This window comes from Diorhabda sublineata, chromosome 6, assembly GCF_026230105.1.
Source record: "Diorhabda sublineata isolate icDioSubl1.1 chromosome 6, icDioSubl1.1, whole genome shotgun sequence".
Classification (NCBI taxonomy): Eukaryota; Metazoa; Arthropoda; class Insecta; order Coleoptera; family Chrysomelidae; genus Diorhabda; species Diorhabda sublineata.
Genome location: NC_079479.1, coordinates 30,424,076 through 30,444,184, shown reverse-complemented (window position 1 = coordinate 30,444,184; position 20,109 = coordinate 30,424,076). Strand labels below are relative to the sequence as shown.

The window sequence follows — 20,109 nt, the reverse complement described above, 5'->3', positions numbered from 1 at the left end:
ATCGTCTGAGTGGTATAGACCAAATCGAGACTCATCCGTGATTGAAACTGTTCCCCATTGCTCCAGAGGCCAATGTTGATACTAACTCATCAATGCCCTTTCAGAAGTTAGGACCCTGTCGCGGGTCGTCTTGATACGATTCATGCTCCCTCAGTCTCCGCCGCGCTTTGTCTGCACTTACACGTGTATTTCGGTCTTTCCCGAACCTCAGGAGCCCTTAAATGTAGGTCTCTTTATACTGACAGAGTAATAAATCGATCATCTACTAACGTTGTTGCCCTTGGTTGCCCACTGCCGGCCCTCCTATCGTAGCTACCAGTTTCCCGGAGACGCCGGAGTGCATCGTGAATAGTAGACTTCGCTATCCCAAGCGTTTGGGCTCCAGCCTTCTCTGGCCAAAGTCAAGGCATGTCAACATTTGAAAGAACTATTATTCTGGACCAAAATAAAATAAACATGTCTATTAATCACAGAAAAGGCTTGGTTAATAAATTAATGTTTAAAAAACTACTTAACAGTTTAGAATAGGTCCGACAAGTAAATCAATTTCAAAACAAATAAATCAAATATGAGTTTTATCTAATTGTTTATCAATCCTGAAGGGATTAGTTTAATGATCTTAGACCCTACATTCAACTAGAATACCCAAAAATCCAAACACATTGCTGAAAATTATTAATAAGAAAAATATGATGTGTCCGATTTTTTTTGCTGTTGAGTATGATAATAAAGAAAATATATATACTTTTTAGGTAGTTCTGCCTTCAAAAGCTATCAAAAATGAACGAATATTAGAAACATTAATGTTTCAAGCAAATTCTGGTATGTACAGAGTTCAGGATTCATATTTAAAGGAATGTACTCAAAGACTGCAAAAACAAGACTCCCGATTTTCAGAAATGGAATCTTTCGATTACAGCAACTAAAGACTAACGAGATATTTAGTGCAGAAGACAATCATTTCATGAAAATCATAATGTATATTAAGAATATCATTACCTGATAAATATTTTATATCTAAATAATGAACGGTATGTTGTGTTATAAACAGAGGTTCATCAAAACAACTATTACCTATATCAATACCATATGATCGTTCAAACATTTGCTAGGTAAATTTTCTAACGAAAAATAAATATACCGATATAAATTTTTTAAATTGACTGTAAAATATCGCGTTAGTTTATATTTTTTCAACATTCATAATTTTAAACTGAGTGATTAGTACAGGGGTTAGAATACAACTACTTAGAACTTCTAAACACTCAATTTACAATTTCTACGAATTGTATAAATCGAACTCGTGTAATTAGATAGTGTCAAATTACATTTCCGAATTTCATCAATTCTCTAATCTCACGATGTTGTAGCTATCCAATAGTAGAGAAAACCTAAGGAGGGTAGATACTCTGGGATCCTTGATACATTTTTAAAATTTGCGCCCTAAATTTGTTGGGGTAACAAAATTGTATCTGCTACGTGCAACATTTTACAAATTATATTTATTTGAATAATTAACTCACGTTCTTCCACATTAGAACCAATAAATGAGTAGATTTTGTATTTTAATAATTCTTTTCTATTCAGTGAACTACCTTGTAATAGACGACTTTTTGTGTATTAGCAAACGCAAAAACAAATAACGCAGATGGTCTTCGGCCACATGTAATTCACCACGGTTTTGTTAGATTCAGACCACTAATTTCAAAGATTTGCCTTGTGATTTGTTAATGGCCGTGGTGAATGCAAGACGGATGGGAAATCATCGGAATCCTCGCAATTAGAACTTCCTCACCTCCGAATTTTCCTTTGAGTATCGTTGCGTAAATCACATTGTTCATCAATTACATACCACCAAACGCGTTCCGTTGCACACTTTTAGTTGGATACTAAGGAGCCAACCTTGAATTACGCTTAAGTAAGGCACATGCAAATAAATATCTTGAATGTCGGATTAAATCCTCATTCTTCGAAAACGTCTGCCCCTACATAATCCTGTCGTTTTCCCGGCAAATTTCAATGTGCCTCAATATTCGCAAATAATGTCTATTATACCAATACGAACGCATTAATCAGTGCTGCAAAATTTCTATCTAATTATCTATTTGTTGATCTATGGGATTTGCTCGATGATTTCCCATCGCCAACCGAACCGTTCCGCAGACTGCTGCGTTTTGCTCTTGTGATTGAGGAGTTATACTAACGTGGCGCTCTTCACGTGCAATTTCTTGTTCTTTTCCAGTCCTTTCATTGTTGATGATAATATCAGTACGATGAGCTAATACTAACTGGAAACAACCACATCTACCGGTCATTAGAACGTCAAATTTTCAATGAAACTTAACCATAAACAACATTACGTTTAGCTGTTGGTTGTTTTTTGTTATACCATTTTTAACAAATGAACGACTAGACTGATGTTTTAACTGATAAATTTTTCGTTTTTCTGTTTCGTTATACATTTCATGTCTCACACCCACGGAAACGGGACAAACATGTAGAACGATCCGATTGCAGAAAACATTGCAAATGCCACTTTTAGGCAAATAAATTTAACTAATCCAACAATTTTTGATTGGAGGATTTTGAGGACCATTTTATAAAACTCTTCTTAGTACCACCCACAAATTTTATGTTTCATGAGTCGTAGGTCTGTTAAATTTAAACTTGTTTTTTTTGCAAAAAAATATTCTCTTACCATATCTTATCGAAGTGACTTTTTTTGAGTTAATGAAGAGCAATGTAATTTGAATCATATACAATAATATCTATGAAGCTTCAGCTCGAGATTTTTGACGAATAATATAATGAAAATTCAAGAGTGGTCGACCAAAATGTGCAGTAAGATGAGTTACAAATCTTTTGTGTCTTGATTAAACCGGGTGCACCACCTGTAGCTAACTGTAGCAAAAAACAACTGTTTGAAGCATCTCGATTTGTAATTTAATAAATTGAAAAGTATTGAAAACATATAGAGGATGTATTGTATTAAAATTATGTAATAATATTGAGGTGTGCAACGCGAAAACTTCTAATCTACTCGTATATAGTCTGAACTATTTTATAAAACTTTTATTCAACATTTTTTTTTAACAAAAGTCAAAATATTACCGAGTTACTTCACACTATATGAGCAATTTGGATGTTTATATATCCCGAATGGATTTGTTGGTATAACAACATCGTGAGATATATTATATCATTACCAAGTTCATTGAAAAATTTGTTTGTTATAAAAACTGCGAATTTTCTGGAAATAAAAATGCACAACTAAAATTGGGAAAACTCTTTGTTTAATTTTATGTGGAATTCTTTAAACCAAATTTCGCTTTAACATTTGAATCTTGTTGGTGCGTATTTAGTTCCAGGAGATATCTAAGACGATTGATACAAAAAAACAATGTGAAACTGCGATCGACGGACATACTGTGAAATTTCTATATCATATGCGCTATCTAAGGACACTCAGAACACGCACCCATAGCTCCTCGTTGTCGTGTTACTGACCTGTTTTAATTTCTTAAAAAAATCACGAGAGATGCAAGATAGAAACTACCTTGGTCAATCAAATGAAAACGACCCTTTACAAAATTTATGTTACAAAAACAGCTACAATTTTGTACATTACGTTTCAATATAATTTCCCGCTTGTATAATTAATTTTTCTTTGTGGGAATTTTTTCATTCCGCTCTCGTAGAATAGAAATGGGTGATAGTTTGTCTGATTCGCTTACCTCCGAGTTCTTCTTTGAGTGCTCCAAACACATGACGATAACTCTAGAGTGTAAGCTGGATGATCAAATATTTTCCAGTCAATTTCCATCAGTTTCTACTGAGCTTGAGGTACTGTTTGATTCTTGGCGTTGTTGCGGATTGAATAATCTCTTTATCGTCAATACCAAAACCCGAATAGATTCAAGAGACGTCACTAGTAAGTTGCGTTGATGACTTAACGTCCTATATCAATAGGGCCCCTCTCCAATCCTAAAAAATCGTAGTCAACACTTTCCACACAGACATTTCGAGTTTTTTCCGCTTTTCTTTTCTCACTCAATACTTTTTTAGAAATGAGTAGGAAGCAATCGAGGAATGCGAACTCGCGCGGGTTTTTGTTCATCACCCTTTGCAACTCCTTCTGATCATTGATTGGACACTTCCATAGCTAACAAGACTACAAATGCCCTTTCATACTCGCAAATACTTTAAGCTCGTTTATACTTGATTTATCCTCGAATATTACGAGAAACCTATTTAAATGTTAAATTTTGGCCGGCAACCTACACAAAGTTTGACAGTACCAAACAGTTTATTGTGAATAAATATATGACTACCAGGAGCAAAGTCAGAATATACAAGACCTGTGTGAGACCAGTAATGACATACGCGATAGAGGCCAGAGCAGAGAACACAATAACTTAAGGAGATATGTGATATCCTGGATGTAGTGAGATGGGCGATAAATCGGCGAAGGGAATGGAGAGACCACGTGGACAGAAAAACCGAATATATCCCGACCACCAGGACGACCACCTACAAGTTGGTATAAAAGCTGGTCTTCATCATCCCAGCTGCAGCTAGGCAACCGTTGATGTAAACACATGACTAAGTCCTAACATACGATGAAGAAGAAGAAGATATGTTGTCTAAAAAATTTATCTGCCCTAAATGACAGTCGCCATAGTATTTATTGTTGACAAAGTTTGCAAACATTCAGGTCCTCAAATTCTGAAAATCCTCTCCAAAATTTGTCGATTTTTCAATAATCAAATTTTATATTTATTTGGAATATTTTTGAGTAACGTATTAGAAACATTACGTGAGATATTCCCAAAAAATATCAATGACTGCATATCGTTTCAATTGAAGAAATTTTCATCAATCTTGAAAATTAGCACGAATTTGAAACTGAGAAGATTTAACACATAATCAACCCTTAAATAATTACATTTAGTTTCATACATACATACTATGAAAAATACAATAGAAAATTGTAAGAAATTGTCAAAACAAAAAGTTATGAAGTACTTGAATGGGTGAAAAAATGAAAAGCCATTGATTATGATATATATTCAATTAAAATATTTTGCTAAAAAAAACTATTATGTGTATGTTTAGTAGTGGTAATTCGAATATTTATACAGTGCTCTTATAAAGCTTCTCACTTCCTCTGAAAATGACAATTCCTTGAGCCTTTGTTCCCGTGCTTATGATCCTTGGCTAGGTTCTATGTATGTTTTTCTGTTCCTTCGTCCTGTGCAAATATGATATATCATCAATTTGGCTTATTTTTGTTATTATCGGTGTCCTTCATTATAACTTTTATGCCCTCATCTCATATGGACTTCCTATGCAAACTTGTTATTGTGACGTAATTTTTGTTGTTACTATGTAACATTCTAGTTATTTTGATTAGATTTTTTCTTCGCTATGCTAAAAGATCTCCTCTATTATTTCTATCGTCTTTTTATAGATTAATGAAGTCAGGTACAATTTTCTCGTATTGTTTTCGTTCATGTTTGACTCATTCTTAAGATGGCCGGCCTCTTGTGTCTCTCTATTAGGAGAAAATCTCTTCCAATTTTCTTCTCAATCTTATTCCCATGATTCTAGTAAATTTTTTCGCTGCGTTGCTCGATAAGGTAATGGGTCTTATGAATAAATGATTACTATGTACCAGCCTTTGTATGTTATCTCGGTTTTTATCATATTATTCATTATATGTGTACTTTATTGCCTTTTCCGTAACATCTCATTCGTCACCTTATCATGCCCTAGTACCTTACCCTTTTTATTTTTACTTATAGCATTTCGTATCTCTATAATTTCCATAACGTTCCTTTATGATTACTATACCTTTTTTCTCTTCTTTCTTTTCAGCATTATGTTTATTTATTGTTGTTTCGTCATCATGCCAAAGAAAAGCTTTTCATATTTCTGTATGCTGTTAAAAGTTGACTTTTGTTCTTTCTAACTTGTATTTTTCATAGTTTTCTTCCTTATTGTGAAAAATCGTAATGATATTTACCATCAGCAGCAACTAAACCATACACTAAATCAATGTTTGCTAAGATAGCTTTTCCTTTAGAATGGAACGAGGTCAAACTTATTTCAAAATGGTTTCTATAAATGAAAGAATGGTACCTTCGTAATTTTCAAAATATTCTCTTTTTCTCAATATCCTCATTTGATTTATAGCCACGTATTACCCGCATCGCTGAAACGTGGCCTGGCAGTGTAGCTACGGTCAGCCAGTGTACCAACTTTTCGTGTTGTCTTTTTCTCTCGTCTTTATAAAACCATATATACAGTTATTATGGGTGGTTAATGTAGTCATACCGAAGTTAATATGACACACACCTTCAAGATTATTTCGACGAGGGGAAAGAAAGATATATATACACCGCAGAGCGGATGTTGATCTTCTGGATAATCGCATCCGAAACCAGCTCCTTTCTTTATCATGAACTTTCGTGCGACCATTAGCAAAAATCGGACATAGATACTGAACGGACATGCACTCTTCTCCGTACATCTTAGTCAGTTGTCGATGAATCTCCACGGGCGTTAACTCATGTAGAGAAACCGGATAACTGCTAGAATCTCGCACTAGAGATCGAGGAAAACACTTTTTCTGTGAGGTAGCTACAAAACTTTCAAACTCCTCATATCAAGTAACAATTTAGACTTATTACTAACTAGACACTCTTTAGATGAATTGAGATTTGAACAAATCATTGGTATGTTGTCATTTTACGTTATGTAAATGGTTATATTAAGGTAATATCACTTATCGAAAATGGTAAGTTACTTAAGAAAAATTCATGTTCTTACTTGGACAGTATGTGTACATTGTGAAACTTGTATGCTAGCTATTTCTGAAACTGTGATTAAATCTAAGACCTCGGCTAATTTTTTAAAATGCAATATTAGAGAAAATCAATGGCATTTGAAATAAATTGAAATTAAATATGACAATATATATATTTTCCCATTTTTAATGTTATAAAAATGAATACCAAACTGACATTTTAACAGCGATATTCTAAAATATTAAATATTCTATTTTTGTCATTGTAGCTTGTAGTATTATAATGAATGTTACGCACCCAGAAAATTCTTCAGTAAAATCGGAGTTATATATGGTTACAAAATATTTTCTTTATTTTGTCGACAATAATATAGCATTAATTGTTTAATGTTTAAAAAAAAATTATGTTGAATTAATATTGCATTATATTATATAAATTTTATAGTAACTGTGATTGTTAACACAAATATTTTGATTGTTGTTCTTTGTGTGCCCATTAATTGTTTAACATAACACTTGTAAATTCTACAATAATTATTTTAAATAACCGGACAGAGATTGTCGTAGGTGGACGATATTTGTTGTCATATGTATAATTATATTTGTTAACAAGATTCAACTTTGTATTATTTCCACATACACCCGTTACTCAGTAGCATCCACTTCCCACAAAGTTAATCAGGGTTGACCAAAACATGGCCGTGCCCTCCGATCATTGGGTTTGAGTTAAAAGAATTGAATTGAGACCAAGTTCAAACACGAAACTTGTGACTACACTACTCGGCTAACTTCAGTTTGCTCTTTAATGTGTATCGTGTTTAGAAAATTAAAGATTTCATTTTGAAAAGTAAGCATATAAACTCCTCACAAAGTAGCACGATTGTGTGAATGCGCGCTTCGACATTCATTCAACTCTTATTTATTTGTGTTCATTCGAATAGAGATCATTTTAAATAACAACAAGCAACACATAGTTTAGTGTCTTGTTCCTAATTAATTTCTGTGTAGAATCCGAAATAGTTTTTAGATATTTTCAATCAGATCTATTGCTCTAAATCTGGATCAAATGAGCTGCTGTAGGTATAGTAAAAATATACTGCGAGATTGACGCTATATATTTTGAGATAGTCAAGAAAATGCACTTTCTTGGCAGATAAAAACATAGACCCGGAATCATAAGGCAAAGTTTGACAATATCCAAGCAATGAAAATCGAAGAGCTCTCTTTGTCGAGACGAAAGAATCCATAATTCACGTAGTCACATTAGATTCGAAAATGAGTTTTGGAAATCATATGAGAAAAGAAGCAGACGAAGTATCAACAATCGCTAAGCTAGGTGTCCGACTATCATTAAGAAGAGATGTCAGTCACAAATTCATTATTTCTATACGTCACTGAGATATGGGAAGAGACTACGCAGAAAGAGGTCCAGCGTAAAAGAATAGCCAGGGTACCTACAACGTAGAACCCTTCTTAGAATATGCAGTGCATATCGTTCAGTCTCACAACCAGTATTAGCAATTGCGGACAACATCTCAGTAGATCTGCTAGCAATCGAACGCAGGATAATAAACAAGAGAATACGTGACGAGGAAAAGGCCAATGAAATAATCAACAAAGCTAAAATCACGAACAAAAAAAGAGTCGTAACCATGGACCAATGGCAACAGAGGATACGGATAAGATCTGTCTCATACAAAAATGTCGGTTTCTAATGTTCACTTTGATATTAAATAATCGTACAAAAAGCCTTAATACGAGGAGTGTAGTAATATAATGGTGCAAAGTCCAGACATCAAAAGAAACCACTTTGTACCATTATATTTCTACACTTCTGGTATTATTAAGGTTTTCTTTTTGTACGATTATTTAATATCAAAGTGAACATTAGAAACCGACATTTTTGAATGAGACAGACGTCCAGACATCAAAAGAAATCACTTCTAAAAACCACCCCTACCCAATCCCTGCAGAGGAAAAACTCTCCTATATCAGGGCTATTCCAATGACTTCTAAAGGTTTCATAAAAAAAATTTTTGTGAATTAATTTTTTCATTACAATGGTTGACGCCGTGATTCAACACAACACAAAATTTACTGCACTCACTGAATATTACAACGATTTTGAATTCTTGTACGTCATAAATAATTTGAAACGTTTGCCAAATATCGAGCTTTTGAAACACTGTAGTGATATTATCTAAAACTACTTAAGAAACAATATGAAGTAGAACCGACTATCTGGTCTCAATCGAAGCAGATTTGCCAGTAGAAATTAATTACAAATCCTTATTGCAGTACTTCAGTAAAGGAAAAAGCCAAAGAACATTACTTTTGTCAAAAAATAACTCAAGCCATAAAATGAAATCTTTTTCTAATTTAAATGCTTTTGAATATTTTTATTAATTTCAATATTAATATATTATTATTAATATATCATTTCATGAGTAGGCATGTCGTATCAAAGCATGTTTGGTAAGATAAATTTATTAAGTAGGTATTAGGAACGAAAGAAAAGGGGCCCCGCTGATGCGATTTTGACCACGTCTATATTATTAGTCTACGCTACGCTACTGCTTGCATTTTACTATATTTATGGACTTTTATTCAGACCAATTGCCTTATTAGGCACAATTATTATGAGTTTACCAAAACTAATTTGTGTCGAAAAGAACTTCCCATAGAGGAAAGTTCCAAGGGCACAAGCTTGGCCCAACTATGTAGAACTCTGGGCTAAGCTTGTAAGCCAGGCTTGGCCCAATCTTGGTAAAACTCTGGAGTGATAACGATGGGCTAAGCTTGGTCGCCAAGACTGGGCCAAGCTTGGTCACCAAGACTGGGCCATGCTTAAATGCCAGGGCTTAGGTAATCTTAACTGCCAGAACTGGGCCAAGCTTTACTGCCAGGATCGGGCCAAGGTTAAATACAAAAACTTATTATATAATTTTTTCTTTATTACATTTCTTTATTTTTTTCAATATGATTTTTTTTATTTCAAAAATAAGCAAACATAAATTTTTATATTTAATCTTACTCTTACTGTAATTAACATCATAATAATATCAGTTAATTAGTTACTAAAAAATATTCACTAACTCAACCACTTAAATTATGATTATTAAACGCTTGTAGATTACACAAGTCTGTATCACTGTATCACTGTATCGTTAACCTCACTCACAGAGCTGATGCTCACAATTAAATTATTCTCTATTCAATGCACTCTCAAAGACTTTGAACTCGAAGATACAGTAGTAATTTAGTAGTAATAAATAATAAAAAATGTTATAAGAAACACACACACAGAATAAACTAGAGATCAGACCCATAATAATGTACTCGAATCACGTATGTGACCGAACAGTCGAAGCTTGGGTCCCCAATGAATGGTCTTGAATCTTGGTCCAAGCTTGGGTAATCATTGGTATCGCCAAGGCTGGGTCAACCAACCTTGGCCCAATCCTGGGTTGACAATAAATGGCCAAGGCTGGGATACCCGGCCTTGGCTCGAGCTTGGGTAATCATTGGTATGGCCGAAGCTGAGTTAAGTAGCCTGGCCCACGCATGGGCCAATACAGGTACGCCGAAGCAGGCTTCCCAGAAGTGGCCCAGGCTTGCCCCCTTTGTCAACTCTGGGATTTCCTGTATGGGTTGTCCAAATAAACATGAATCTTTTAAATAAATATTAACCTTGAATTTTTCTACTACTATATTATCCAAACCACTAGTTTTGTTGAATAGTTTAAAATATCTCTGCTCATAAAATATTAATACTATTTACTAGAATTATACTTTGATATTAATACATACTCAAAATGATAATCTCCGTAATAATAAACGAAGTTTAATAAACGCTGAAATTGCTCTACTCAATCCTAAATAAACAGAATTATATCCCAAATATAACATATAAAGAGATATCATTTGGTAATTTATTGCTACCAGTATAGATTGCGAATTTTCGTTCACAAGAGATTCTCACTTCATTTAGTTATTTTAATTTACAACTTTCATATACCTAAAGATAAAAATGCAATTAATTATCATGCTGCGAATCAAACCAGTGATTTATGAATTAACGATTGCCATATAAATATAACATATCACACCTAAATCTGTAAATAGTAATGAAATAAAGAAAAATTTCAACGGAGCGTTTTGTGCACGTAGATAGTTAGTTGACAAATCTAACACAAAACTGATTAATTTGATGTTGGTATTCAATTTCGAGTTTCTATCATTTAATTAAAATTAAAGAAAGGGCCAATGAACAGAAGTTTAGCGTTCAAGATGGCTGTTGCATATAGCTAACGGTAATATCCGCTCTAACACTGGCGTACTACGTGAATATTAAGTACTAGCGGATAATATGATAAATTATAGCTTAAAAAATTATTACTGTTACTATCATAAAAGCATCATTTTGCAACCAATAATTCTGAGTCTGATTCCCAGTACAAAGCCTGTCCGAATGATTTTTCGATTATTGAAAACTGTTCTGTACGTAGGACTCTTCTTTTCATTATTCGTTTTTTTTTTCTTTTTCTTTTATATACATATCTGAATTATAATTGGGGTACGTATCTATTAGATTGCTTATCAGGTAAAGCTTCTAAGGCGCAATCACTAGATCTGTGCTATTGCTATTTAGGTCGTCAGAATTATTTTTCATTTGCCGAAAATTACTTACTAAGTAGGTCTTTCGTCTTCTCTATTCTCCATGTCCCCATTCACAAAACTCGTTCAAAATTTTGATATTAAAATTAAGGATTCGATGTGACTCATCATAATTTTTTTAGAAGTTTCATTCCGAAACTCTAGTTTAAAATAGTTTAAAAATGTACCCCTTCTATAATAGTGACTTTGATTTCCTAATCAGTAATTTTATTCTAATGACAAAAATTATTTTTTCTACGACCGTGCGTTTTAACCCACTTTCCCGCACGCATTTTAGTTTTGAAAGTGTCACTTTCCCGCACTAGTGCGGGAAAGTAAAATTATGCACATTTTGACCATATTAGATAGTTTTTCACTTCTGAGATTATAACTATTGTTACTACAGGTAAATAAATATTTACGAAATAGTCCATCAAACAAAATTTAAACCTTTTCTAGCGTTTTGTAGCATTTTTAATTTTTTGAAAATATAAAATAATATAGATATTTTTTATATAACCATGTAATTGTTACTAAAACGTCAAAGTTGTTCAAAACGTCTTGGAAGTGACCGAATAAGTGCAATCTTCTTCTAAATTAAACCACATTAAACCGAATCCGATACAATAATATTAATTCATCATCAACCGAGGAAGAACTTCCCGAAGCCATTTTGAAGGCTGCAAATGAAACTAATTCCGAGCTGTTACCTGCCAACTGACTTAAAACCGTTGCCGTCACCGTCATCGTCATCTTTATGCGACCTGCAACCGATGCCATCCATCCTCATCGACGTCATCTACCGTCCAATTGAAACCAAATAACTACACTGGATCGGCAATTCTTACTAGCCTACAGAATGCAATAAATTGTGTTTTCAATATTAATATTTATAATAATTAGTAGTTTTTAGTTACAGTTTTTTATATTGTTATGTTTGTTGGAATAGAATAATTTTAGAAAAATGGGTTGGTATACTTTTTTGTATAAACGGTCGTAGAAAAAATAATGTTCCTAAAACATGCGTAAAGTGTCTTTCCCGCACTTGACCACTTGCCCGAACTCCGCTCCGCGTCGTTCGGGACAACTGCAGTCGCGTGCGGGAAATTATCACTTTCCGCACTTGTTAGGAAAATAACTATGTTACTTTTTAGCTTGTTTATGGCTAGAAATTTTTTTCAACTATAATTTATTTTTTACTTTTTAATTCAATTTGCTATTTTAAAATCGTCTTTAATATGTTCAGATGTGTTGATGGTTGCATCTTGGTTTTGTAAGTTTAGGACGGAGCGCTTACGTAGCTCGCCCACTAGATCTTTCATGCAAAGGATACAAAATAAATTTATAAATCCTGGCGAATCTAATCAAAATATAATTAGATATTTCCATCGAATTTTCTACCTCGCAGAAAACTAATCAAAATCATAATTTTGTTAATGAAAACCTAATAGTCATAATCATGGGATGATTCTCAAAAATTCTTGACAGGTAAATTTCGAGCATTTCAGAATAACTTCAGGAATTATTCCTCCTTTTTTTCTGATATCAACATTTGAGTTAGCGTATTGATTAACAATATATTCCTTATTATAATATAATTTTTGAATGCAAAAAATTATCAGCATTCGTTTCTAAGGTAAATCACCTCAACAAATAATAGTTTTTTTTGTATCGAAGTCATCTAAATTTCTAGGAAACGCAGTATCAAATGTCCAATTTAAACCAACTGAGCGGTGAATCTCCAATCCAATCTTGTGAATGCTTCACTATTTGTAATAGATAATTAGGAAACTCAACACTTAATTAGATCGATTTAATGATTAATCGCTGCTTTTTCACATCTCTACAAATATTTTAGAAGTTTTGATAGTTAACTAAAATAAGCTGCAAAGTAATATTGTTTCTTTTTAATATTATACTTGCATTCGATTTATTCAATGAATTCGCAGATGATTCGAGAATTAGAATTATTAATTCATAATATTCAGTTACTAAGACGAATTGGCAATGTGACACGTACCTCTGGAAACAATAAAGAAAAAAAAGCAGCGTCAAGATGAATTTATTGAAATAAATTACAAAAAGGATTCGAAAAAGTATCTCTGTAAGTGTCAATCTTGATCAATGCATTTATGGGAACGATTCTCAACGGTCCGGTGGAGCATGTCAAGCTGTTCGCGAAGAATTGCAGTTCAGAGGACGGAAGGGTGCGTGGCTCTATCCATTCTCCAAAATGAACATTAAGGTACCCCCGCACACATAGCGCGTAGTGCAAAGAATCTCCATCCTCCATGAAATGACGGATGTTGAATCGTTGTCCGTTTGCCCACGTGAATCTTCGAGTATTTCCAGATATCTTTGGTCCGTCACGTGACCCCTCAAAAAGTACGGACCCGCGAGACCTACCTCATGGATACCTGCCCCAACACACACCCCAGGTTTATTTCTTCTTTAGGACGTGAAATGAGGTGACTTATCACAAAAATTCCAAACAAACTGACGCGTGCTGGTATCAGAAATGAAGTATATATTGAAACAAAAATTGAATTTCAACCTCTTTCAAGACTTCCAATCCCAGTTGTCTTGTTGCTTCATTTATGGATTTTTTAGATATTCATTATGCAACTGTGATAAGAACTCCTTAGATAGGAAGGAATTCGTTGTAGATTTACATCCAGTTGATTTCATTGACCCAGCTGGCTCTATCAATATTTCGGGATCAAAAATAAGGTATTGGTTGCACATTTTATGTATTAACCATTTGGTATAAATCATCAAAAAGTAATTCAAATAAAACAAAAAGTATTTTGCATTTCAAATTCAAGTATTTCAAATGAATCGTATCTCTGAGAATTAGAAAGGATCAAAATTCTTAAACATTTTTCTGTGGAGAAAATGACTGAAGGTTTAAAAGAGGTGAGTAATATTTGTAGATGTTATTTGAGCTAATGGAATTTCGCGAAAAAATAACAAGTTTACAAAAGTATATTATTGGAAGGATATGAATGAATCCACTCATAGGAGAAGCCTGGGGATATGTTAACATTATCATAGAAGGGATAAAAATTTGTGTATCGTTCAAACTGTACATTGTATAACTTTCTCGCTTTACCTAAGGACAATAATTTCACCGTGTATCGATTTCGTAGGCGGAGTAGGCAAGTTTACATCAGGTAAACAAAAAAAACATTTTTATTACTATAAGCAAATTCATTTCTAGAAAATTTCCTTTTGAATTGGTTTATAATATAACTCCAGTACAGCATTTTTAGAAATTATGTATAAGAATGTATATAAGAAGGCGGCTATAAATATGTATTAGTGATAATATTAATTTCTTGAGAACTGCCAATTTCTTGATATTTATATAAATATTTGAATCAATGGATCACATACTAAAAAAATATCAAAATAAAATCTGCTTTTACCACACAAAGTTTTCTATCCTGAACTGCTAAATATATGGAAACGAAACAATCATCCGCCATTTTGTCTTGATGGACAAACATTGTGAGATAGTGAGCATCATCCGCCATTTTGAGATAGTGAGCGATTCTATCGAATTTCAGCTATTTCAACACATCGAACTAAAGAGAAGAAGAGTCGAAGCTTATAGGTTAAGTTTCTCAAAAGGCGTAATTTGAGTGATCCGTATCTTAGAATGTTTAAGGAGTGTTTAGAACACTTTTCATTGGGTAATAAACTATAGAAAAATTACATTTTCAAAGCAGAATAATTGTTTTTTGGCCCCATATTTACATATTTCAAATCTGTACTAACAATGTATCATGCAAATAGTGTCGATATAATTTCTTTAATTAATTTGATGAAAACTCAAATATTCATGTCATTAAAATAAGAAAGTTTGGAAACGAACTCTCTACACGAATAAAACAAAGTCTTTTTCTACCACTATCATATAGTCATTTCTGACCTATAGTTATTAAATGAATTAATTCATAAATTTATTAAATTGAATCATATATTTCGCTGAAATTGTATTTTCTATCTTTTTTACCTTTTCTAAAAACTTCTTTTTCTTACACTACATTCCAAGGATTAAATGTATGTTTTTCTAATATTTTAAGGTTAGTTAATGATGTTTCATTTTTTATTGTATCGATGAAATTTTAATCTATTTTATAAATAGTGAGATGTATGTCCGATGTAAATTATTATTACAAAAAACGTCATATTGGAAAAACGAAAAAAGGGAAAAAAGCTACACAAATTCTGAATCATTGCTTTGGTCAGACGGATAGACAGGAGAAATTAATGGAGGCTGTGGAAATAGACTACTTAAGGAGATGTCCAAAACAATATATTTCAAATGAAGATATACGACGAAGAATAGGTCGAGTCGACTTCAGAGAGAATACAGATTAAACTACTGCTCTGGTACGAACATGTAATGAGGATGGAACAGAATTGGTGACCGAAGAATTGTATCAACCGTATAGTAAAAGAAGACAAGGAAGACCTTTAAGGTCCTGGAATGAAAGAATTGAACAGACTATGAAAGACGAGTGGATATTGTGAAAATTGTGGCGTACGAAATGCAGGATGCGGTAATGGAAGCTGTATGACCTCCGGTATATAATTCTATTTACTATTGAGAAAGTCTTTGGTATTTTTATTGATAAGGATTTGTTGTTTGTCTATTGATTTTAATATTTCCTCATCTTTCGTTTGAATATGCTTTTTTTTCATTTTCCAAGGAAGAATTATTCGTTTTAATGCAGTATTTGATGTGCATCTGAAGTTAGGATCTGAAAATTCGATACTCACAAGTTCCGTTGGAACCAAAGTCAATGTTTACAAAGTTGTAACATCGTTCGCTTGTGCGTATCTTTTTTTAAGCTTTACGAAATCCAACTTACCATCTCTACCGGTCAACAACTGCCTTTGGTATAAGTGGTAACTAAACTTATAGATTATTATAGAAATATGAACTTTCGCGAGGTGTTTTAGAAGTTCTTGACTTACAGGCTCCAAGTACACAGAAGAATTCTTACCCTATCAAATCTGTGTTTGTGTTATTTTTAGACTTAAATAAATTCAAGCATCTCTTATCATTTAGTTTGAGGTTTTAAGGTTTGATTCAATTAAACAACATATTCCTGAAAAAATTATATATTTATATATTGAAGAAATAATATTACATTTGTATATTTTAAAGCTGGTGATTTTCTTTTCAGGACAGCTCAAGTAGATGGAGCTGCTTCTGTAACAATAATCGCACTAATTCTGTGATACTAAAAGTACGTTTCTACTATTATGTTTGAGAATGTGAAAGTATATATGAGTAGAGCCTATCATATAAACCAATCACCTCTATTCTTCTCTAATTAAATGGTCCACGACATCTCAGAATATCTGTTTCCATATTTTGTGTTGATTTCCACAGCATGACGTCTTAACATTTGCCTTTTTCATACATATCCAAAGAGACAAAAGAAATTAAATTTTGGATGGGATTCAACAACCTAAAGAATCATTCAAGAACTCAAAATTCTTGTCAGTACCTAACGGACTTTGACTCTCATTATTCCGGTTTCTAATGATCGTATTATCAAATTTTTCTTTTATAATTTGATAAAGAAGTTAAATTTAATTTTTCAACATTAAAACTCGAAAAAATTGGGAAATTTTGTACTGTTGAAGTGTTAAAAAATGTAAATTTGGTAAATTTTGTTTATATTTTTTCAACAAATTACAACTCAACAACTATTTATTCGTTGATTACATCAAATCATATCTCGAAATTTTTAATAATCATGAAGTTAACTGAAATTGAAAACAAAATTAAATTTGCCACAATTTTGATACGAACAAGTTTTTGTACAAACAAAAATGAGAAAGAGATGTCACTATAAAAGTCTCAAATTTTGACTGATAGATTTTCGATTCATAGCATAAAATCCCTCCGCCACCGTAAAAATTAATGCGAGGTTCATTTTTCGACTTTTATTTCCGTCTAACTAAAGCATACCGTTCAGAAAACTGTAGTAAAATTATTCATAATGAAGAGCCTTTAAAATGCTCATTACTCAAAGATATCTTTCAATAAACTGTAACAAATCCATTTTTGCAAATCTCTTGCCACATGCCGTAACATTTAGTCAGTACAAGCACATCACGGGTACTAAAGGAAGATTGTATGTATTAAAGTAGTTTAGTATATATGTTATGTTACTATTTTTTCGGAATAAAACAATAAACTCAACTGCCCTCCACAAGAAATTCATACAAACCACTATTAAAGGTGGTGATAATACAGTTGAATTTAGAATTGACAAAAACGTATTCAAATATTGTTATATAAAGCCAAACGACGTGCTCTAGATTTGTACTGAAATTCAAAAAAATCCTAGTTAATAAAAGATGCAAGATCCAGCTCGGTTCGATGCCCGATCACTTGGGCAATAAAGAAAAAACCGATTCCTTCGCCGGACTATCAACAAAATTACAAGTGGGTTAGAATCCTTTCTTGGTGTAGCTATTACATGAACAGCCTCCTTACAAGACGTACAGAGATGAAAGGAAATATTCGACATGAGACAAATAATTGGACCTTTTGCCTATCTGAATCTGAATAATCAACAATATCAACTATCTCTATACAGGCGGTATCAGGAACAATCCGGAATGCAGCTGGTACATGAAGGAGTATGAAACTACAAAATTCGTCATCGGTGACAAATAGACAAGTCTTACAGTTTGTCGAATAACTTTAAAAGGTACAAACTAAGGTGCTTGACTAGCTTTCCAATTGACATCGGTTTTCGTAGTTAACAATTGGCACGACGCGAAGGACTTATCTCATGACCTATGGGCCCTTTCACACCAAACGAATCCGAATTAATCAGAATCACTCCGAATCAAGTTGAATCTGATTGACCAAGATTCGGCTTCGAGCGCTTCGTTTAAATGTGAAGGGACTCTTTTCCCGCCTTCAGACCGGACGAATCTGGTTCAATCAGGTTTGATTCGAGGTCGCACTTGATTCAACCTGTCAATTTCTTCGTCCGGTCAGTCTTGAATTAACAACCATACGAGATGGACGTGGAGTTATTAATTTTAAAGGTTAAAGAAAATAGTGCGATTTATGATGTCAGTGATGGAAATCACAGCAACAGGAATGATGAAACACCAAAATCCGACCTTTTCCTATTTATGTGATGTATCCACACTTTTCTTGTTTTCTGTTTACGCCGTTGCCTCCTACGAAACACTATTGCATTTATAAAACAACTGCTAAATGATGATAGCTCAAAAGCAACTAAAAGAAGGAAAACAAAAAGAAGATAAAAGGATTTTTATAGATTCAGGTTGATTCAGCTGGTGTGAAAGAGTGGAGATGACGAATCAGATACAACTTGATTCAGAGTGATCCAGATTGATTCGGACTAACTTTGAACTAATGTTTTTAGTAGATCAATTCCAACTATATTATATAGAATATGTTCAGAATAAACTGAGATTTAGGGTTATAACTTACAATTTTTTACCGCGAAATACTCGTATCATTTATAAATGAATACTTTTACTCAAAGTAGATTTGTCAAACGCTACATAATAAATATCGTACTTAAGTTAATTAAAATTTGTATTTAGTTTTATCATTTCTCACACATAAAGTTTATGACAGGACACATTAACAAACATCTATCAATCTTAGCATCTATCTGTCAATAATAAATTATTAAAGTGAAATATCTTATCATATTAGTCGCTTTTCAGTTACACCCAATCTAACATATGGGTGCATAATGATTCAAAACCACGTTCCAATTTGTCGTGTCGTGTTAAGATCAGTGCGTTGAGCACAGTTGCGTTTTCCCCTTGCCACTCAAACACAAATTTTTAGGCTCCATGAGCTTCAAAAGTGTGCTTTAAACACAAACTGTAGAATTGTCGTTCTGTGGAAATCTATTTCAAATTCATATCGGTTTATCCAGATTTAAATTTGTGTTTGCTTAAAACAAAATTTTCTGATATTATTGGATTCATAGACAAATTGGGAATATGCATTATTACTTAATGAAGAACACTATAAAAGGGCTTAAGAAGATATATATAAAGTAAATAATATAGTGTCAAGTGCTTCCATAGTATTCGTATTTTATATTAAATAAATTTGAAGTATCTTCTATTTCGGACACGGCAACAAATGAACAAATAATTTGTGACATGTTTTCAAATTTGACATTCGACATAAAAGGATTGTTCCGATTGATTCTTGTGTGCCAAGCACACGAAAATCGAGTATTTCGTGCACAAAATGCATAATAAATTGGAAAGCAACTATTTACAGGGACCAAGCGTAGCGAATTTTACGATCATTATATGGGTCTAAATGTATCTCTGGATGGGTGAAACGACTCTTTCAAAAATAAAAAATTCTTGAACTGCGGGAATCACCTATAAGACACAACATTTCCCATTATACTGATTACATCTACAATCGGTAATCCTTCAAGTTTGATTGGGATATTGAGACCAACAAATATTAACGAAGGAAATTCGTGGACCAGTAAAGGTTGGAAATAATTAGTATAGAGGACTTATGAACTATGAAATTAGGAATATACTAGAAAATAAGGATAAAGTAAACTCAAACGAAAAGAATACAATGGCACACA

General features: G+C 33.0%; 1 protein-coding gene across 1 annotated transcript in view; it reads left to right on the top strand.

Moving 5' to 3' along the window:
* Nucleotides 1–7,416, top strand: part of LOC130445985 (uncharacterized) — a 90,868-nt gene extending 83,452 nt beyond the window's left edge. Inside the window, exon 19 of the mRNA XM_056781930.1 lies at nucleotides 753–7,416. Within this exon, the coding sequence (XP_056637908.1) occupies nucleotides 753–926 (174 nt within the window). The 3' untranslated portion in view covers nucleotides 927–7,416. The remainder of the gene's footprint in view (nucleotides 1–752) is intronic.
* Nucleotides 7,417–20,109: the final 12,693 nt, after the last annotated feature.